The sequence below is a fragment of the Phaethon lepturus genome, unplaced genomic scaffold (assembly GCF_000687285.1).
Source record: "Phaethon lepturus isolate BGI_N335 unplaced genomic scaffold, ASM68728v1 scaffold19051, whole genome shotgun sequence".
NCBI lineage: Eukaryota > Metazoa > Chordata > Aves > Phaethontiformes > Phaethontidae > Phaethon > Phaethon lepturus.
The window spans coordinates 7,922-14,111 of NW_010520020.1; the positions used below are offsets into that span (position 1 = coordinate 7,922).

General features: G+C 41.2%; 1 protein-coding gene across 1 annotated transcript; it reads left to right on the plus strand.

Moving 5' to 3' along the window:
• Positions 1-422: 422 nt before the first annotated feature.
• NINJ1 (ninjurin 1) lies at positions 423-5,805 on the plus strand. Its single transcript, XM_010297256.1, has 2 exons — positions 423-651; positions 5,651-5,805. The coding sequence occupies exons 1-2, from the start codon at positions 423-425 to the stop codon at positions 5,803-5,805; spliced, it is 384 nt and encodes a 127-aa protein (XP_010295558.1).
• Positions 5,806-6,190: the final 385 nt, after the last annotated feature.

A 6,190-nucleotide genomic window follows, 5' to 3' on the forward strand; every position in this document is an offset into this window, starting at 1 on the left:
TGACAGATGGTGAATTTAAAAAATATTTGTGGTTTTTAAGTATGTCTTTCGGAGAATTAGTTGCAACAGTTTGTTGTTCACTTGATCGTTTTACAGTGATTTTTCCCTCCCAACTTCTCTCAGTGCAAACTTTTCAGCTTTTTCAACCTTTCTTTTCTCAGAGTAGAAACATACTGACGGTTCAGACTGATCCTACAAGCTGGAGAAAGTGTATTTGCCAAAGTCCTGCGCAGACGCTATTTACCGCTCTCTCAGCAGATGGAGGACGGCGGCAACAGTGAAAAAGATGCACTGATAGTACCGCTGTTACTCTGTCAGTATCATTACAGAGATCAGTCGATGAGCCAAGACATCTCTCGCTCACTACACCAATTGAGAGAGATGTGAATAACCTCTTTCCCCTCTCCCAATTTTAGCGCAGAATGTCACAGTGGTTTCAAAGAAATGGACCTATGAATATCAACCACTATGCCAATAAGAAGAGCGCCGCGGAGAGCATGCTGGACGTTGCCCTGCTGATGGCCAATGCATCCCAGCTGAAAGCTGTGATGGAGCAAGGACCTTCTTTTTCCTTCTACATCCCACTTATCGTTCTTATCAGCCTGTCGCTCACGCTGCAAGTTATGGTGGGAGTGCTCCTGATATTCCTCGGTAGGTAGCAACAGCAAGAACCATTGGTTTACGTGTATTTTTCTTATAGGTTGCAACCTATAAGATGGTATGTAAGGTGCTATATAAAATTCCCTTTTATTTTTAAAAAGATGTTATATTTGTTGGTTGACGTGTATTTTTCTTATAGGTTGCAATCTATAAGATGGTATGTAAGGTGCTATATAAACTTCCCTTTTATTTTTAAAAAGATGTTATATTTGAAAGTTCTTACCTCAGGATTGGTTGAAGTTTTCTCTTAAGACCACTGAAATAATGCAGTAAAAGGAGTAATGGCAGCTTTATGTGGAATCTTCGGTTTTGATCAACTTCCTCATACTCATTTGCCCAGAGCATGAATATTTTTCTTCTCAGAAGGCCTGAGGAGGAAGGAAAATGATGAAATACTGTAAAAGAAACATTAGTAGGCCAGACAGGATCATGCAGCCTGCCCAGTTACATAATACTGTTTCTTCCAAGACCTGTTACTTAGTCTTACGACCAAAATGTATTTGTTCCATATCAGTCATATCATAAGTAATATTATAGGAATATATTGGGAAGGTAGAACTCCGAAACAGAGGTGAAAGTTGAAATGTCCCATCTTCATGTTGGTGTGGCATATTGTCTCCGGCTTGTTTGTGTTTCAGCAATCAAATCAAAGGTTGCATAGCAAAGGCTTGACAATAATGAAAAAAACACCTTAGTTTTAAATTTAGGAAATTATTCAAAGCATCCTACATCTCTGGGTGAGGAATGGTAGAAGTGTACTTGTTATTGTTAATTTTCAAACCTGTGTTAAACTGAAATTGAAGTTAGAAAGAAAAATAGTTTAGTTAGAGCAAGATTTTGCCACAAGAAGATGCCTCATCTATTATCCACATACTATGACTTCAGTTAAAAACTTTGAAATGACATATAATGTGAAAACACAGTCCAGGTAGCATGCTGGGACTTCAGATGGATTATCCTGAATTCTGCTTATTGCTAGGGAAACCTTTTCTTCTTTCTGCCAAAGAAATGTGATGTAAAATACCTTTAACATACGCTAGCAATCATTTCGAGAGCATGAGTTCAAATAGGAGTTGTGTTAGTGCATGCTTTGGACACATTTAATGAGATAGCTGTTAAATTAGTCCCCTGCTCCCTTCCCTCCCCCCCTCCTTTCTGTCTTATTTGTTGAATTACGGACCTTCACATTCCTAGAAGTTCAATGCCACGTCTTTGCTGTTCTCAAAAATAGAGGTTCCACTATTCAGTATCAATAGATACAATGCTGTGAGGCACAAGGACCAGTACTTATCACTAAAAATAAGGTAATTTAAGTTAGTATCACTAGTTTAGTAGCACACATATGTCCCACACCCTCTGCCTTATTCTGTAAGGGAGAATATTGATCTAAGTAGCTATAGAACCAGGCTCATTTCTAAAACAATGTCATCACTAAGTGAGAATGAATTACCCAAAAAAGCCCAACTAAAACTCCAGGAAGAGTGAAGAGACAGCACTCTTCTGGAAATGGGATTTTTCTGTTTTGACCTTAAACAAGTCTTCAGTACTGCTCTTTGCTGTCTTAACCTACTGTGATACTTTCCCCCACGCTTTTGCAAGGCAGAATGCAGAAGGAATCCAGTGGCACTTTGCAAATTTGCTGAAAACCTGTGGCATTCATTAGCAGCACCCAAAACCCTAGACCATAACTTTGGAGAGTCGATCAAAGATACCTGTGGAAATCAGAGGAAATATTTAGGTTTCCGCGTGAGGTGAACCCCGTGATTCACTGAAATCAATGACGCCTTCACTGGTAGGAAACAGCTATGGATCACTTCTTTTGCTAGTGATACGCGATCATTTATTCTCATAACTAGTTTTAAATCTTTCCCTTTAAATTAATGGGTTCTATATGACAGATCTTAAGTCTACCGTAAGTGAAAAGCCTTGAAGGTGATAGCCAGAGTTCACACATGGCATTTACCAAGCTACAGGTGCCACCTTAGACGTCTTTGTTAGTCTTTCAATGTTTCGTTTTTGAACACAACTGAAAGAAACAACTTTCTGTTCAATGAGGAAGTTGCTAGGAAATCAGGATACATAAGGCTTGTGCTATTGATACACAGCTGATGTTGCATTTTTCTTTCTCATGAAAGAGTAAGAATACAGCTGTGTCTGCATTTGGTAGAGTTGGTACCCAAGCAAAATCCAGGCTCAGAGTAGGTTCCAGAAAGGGACTGGAAAAATCAACCTGATGATACTGGGGAATGTGGGAAGAGAGTCATGGAACAATCAGCAAAACACTCCTGTGTTTCTTGGTTGAAGGCATCTCCCTGATGGTTGTTTCAGTCAAGCAGGCTTTGAGGCTGTAAACAAGTTCCCTGTTTTGTCTTGGGCAATAATTTCTCAATATACACTGAGAAATTGCTTTTTAATGTGGTTTTTTTTTTTTTTTTTTGCCAGACATTGCCAAAGTGGCTTCCATCTCTGTAATTTTTGTCTCTGTCACATTGAGAGTAAAAAGCGTACCCAGCAGCCCCAGCTCCAAAGTTGGGCCGAGGTAGCGTTGACAGACCACGTAGCAAACAGCGAGGTTCGTCAGGAGCTCAGCCTGCGCTCTGCAGCCAGCGGCGGCGGTAGGTTTGCCGTACCGAGGGTGGCAGAGCCCTCGGCGCACAGTGCGGTGCTGCTGGAGCGGTGCCGCCGTGCTGAGCTCAGAAGTATACTGAAGACAGGCAATAGAATCTGAAGGTACAAAGCTGCAGGCATCGTAGCAAGAACTTGCTTTTCACAATATGCATTTGGCAGTTCTGGCCCGCAGGAACAGTTTGCCTTTCTGTCCAGCCGCAAAATTCTGCCTCTTACATGCTCTCGCAACTCCAAACAAAAGTCTCTGCAACCATCCAGTTTCTTTCCTTGAGACAGAGGTTTATCCCAGGAGCTACAAGTTTTCACAGTTCTCTACTAGGGATTAAAAGCTTTTCCTCCTTCAAAAGACCCTTTCACAAAAACATTTTGAGAAATATTTGGCAAACTTCTTGAAAGTGATTTGCTAATCTTAACTGTTTGGAAGAAAAGCAAAGAATGTCTTGAAATAGCTTAAGTGGCATGAAATCATAGTAATCTAATCCCACTATAATAAAATACTTAAAGACTAACTGTTCTTAAGAACGTTTTCGCAAACACCCTCATCGTAAGTACTATAATCACAAAGATAGGATTACTGCAATTCTGCTTCAAAATTTAGAGCACCACCTAAACTGACACGTATTTGGACAAAGGGACAGCTCTGAAAGTGTCCACTCTCCTTGGAGCATGATTTCCTTTAACTCACAAAACATGTTAGGCAGTTACTGCCTTTTCTGTTTTAAACCAACTACCTGAAATGCCTTTTTCCCATACTTCAGAGTTAATTGTTCCATTCCATTTATTCTGCTTCATTCACATGACGGTACTAGAGTCCTTCCAGGTACTGTTGGGATGCAAGCATCCATGTAGCTCCAGATGCTTTACAGACAGCATTTTCCGGTTTAAGTACTGCTGAGCTTAAATTATTTCACGCCTATAGAGGTGTGCAGTAGCTTAAGCTTTTCAGATAGTTCCGCCACGCTGTTCTTCAGTGCTTTGACCGGCCCGTGATGTTTGACTATACTGCTTTAGCGAACAGGACTTGAACGGTCGCCCAGAATTCCTTGAAACCAAAACAGCATCAGACTTCTTAATTAGGGACAGCGGGTGAACCTGGCTTTTAATACTGCAGCATCACGAGTGTGTTTGCCACCACTTCTACTTAACTGCTTCAACAAGCAAGTGAGTCTTGGTTCTCTGGTTAAGTTCTGCAAGCGTTGACAGGGTCATGATGTTAAAAGCAAATAGCAGAGTTTAGCTTATGCAGTAGAGCCGTAAGCTCTAGGTATGCGCCTCTCAGAGGGAGCTCAAGGTTTTATTTATGTTGCTGTAAAAACTTGTCAGGTATAAACTTTCTCTCACATGTCCTGTACGTGCACACGCAAGTGATCTATGCATTTAAGAACTAGGAGCCTTAATAGGCAAAAAACATCCTCCAAACACGTTCCAGAGTTCGTTGGCACTCATTCCACCAGCATGGAAGACATTTAGCAGAGGGTCTGAGCTGCGGAGCCCTTACTGCAAGAGAAGAGAGGCAGAGGAAAATCGGGGGTTTCCGCACGGTATCAGGCAAGCGTCCCCAGACTTCGTACTGTCCTGTACAAGCACATGCTTTCCTCTTTCGCCAACTCTATTATCAGTCCAATGTAACTCATTTTATGTGTTTTCACAAGGCCTGGAATCAAAGCTTAAACTAAATTAATGCCATCTTCCTTGTGTGTTCCTCCCCCGCTCCCATTAGCAGTTCAACCAAAGAACAACTGCGAGAAACAAAAGCAAATGTTTACACAGCTGATGCTCTCTGTAAAAAGGAGTGCAGCTACACTGCTTGGAAATCTTCCTCTGCCTGACAGATATAATGCCCTTGGTTTATAAAAACAGAATCAGTGGCAAAGCAGGGAGTGCAGCTGGGGAAGGGCACCAGTACAAAAAAAAAAAATCCAGCACTGGTGAAGAGATTGGGCTGTCTGTGAAGAACCCGTAGCACTTCAGTTGTAGGAAATTTAGCTTCCTTCCATCCTGTCGGGGCTTCAAGCTGCATGTATTCATGGCTGAAATAATTTTTAAATGCTTGAAGTCTGCAATAAAACTGAGATCAAGAACTCAGAAGATTTCCAGTAATGTTTATGTATCCATTGCTTTCCATGTGCGGCCACAGAGATTAGGTACTAATTACTGGAAGCTAATCGGCTCCTTGTGGTTAAAGATCTTCCCCTTAGCACTTCTACTGACACTGCAGAATCCTACTTCCCTTTTAAGTATGACTGATGCAAATAGCTCAGTGTAAGAGAAATTCTTGAACTACACGAGTAGTGAAGACTTTTATTCTGGATTTTGAAAGATACATGTAATTAAAACTTTTTTTTTTCCTTTCTCTTTGAAGTAAAATATGACCTTAACAACCCTGCAAAACACGGAAGGCTGGATTTCCTCAACAACCTCGCAACTGGACTAGTATTCATCATAGTGGTTGTGAATATTTTTATCACTGCCTTTGGAGTGCAGAAGCCAATTGCTGAGTCAACACCAAGACAGTAAGAACGAGGTGAGTGTCATGTCTCTGCACCATGAGGTGGTAGGGCTGAGCACACAAGAATGCAGCACACCTCAGGGCATAGCTTTCAAAATAGCCACGAGCTTATCTATACAGTTCTAGTCTTTGAAGATAAGTGAGTTTACTTCAGACTACTGCAAAAACAGAAGCTATGAGGTTACAGGACATTTGTAAATGTAGAGTTCAAAAGTTCACGTCAGCATCTTCCTTTGTCAGGGACCCCTTGCATGTGTCACACATAGGAAGTGTAAATATTGTCCCTCTGGCTTAGCCACTCCTTTTCCTCATTGCTGACTAAGCCAAGAAGGGAAACAACATTTGTTTGCTTCCTCCAAATGCCTTTTTTTTTTTTTTTAAGACAGGTTTGCA

What these genes read in the sequence shown, in the direction of transcription:
- NINJ1 (XM_010297256.1), top strand. Translation starts at nt 423, where the DNA reads ATGTCACAGTGGTTTCAAAGAAATGGACCTATGAATATCAACCACTAT. An exon ending in AGTGCTCCTGATATTCCTCG is followed by an intron (nt 652 to 5,650) that starts GTAGGTAGCAAC and finishes TTCTCTTTGAAG; the next exon opens with TAAAATATGACCTTAACAAC.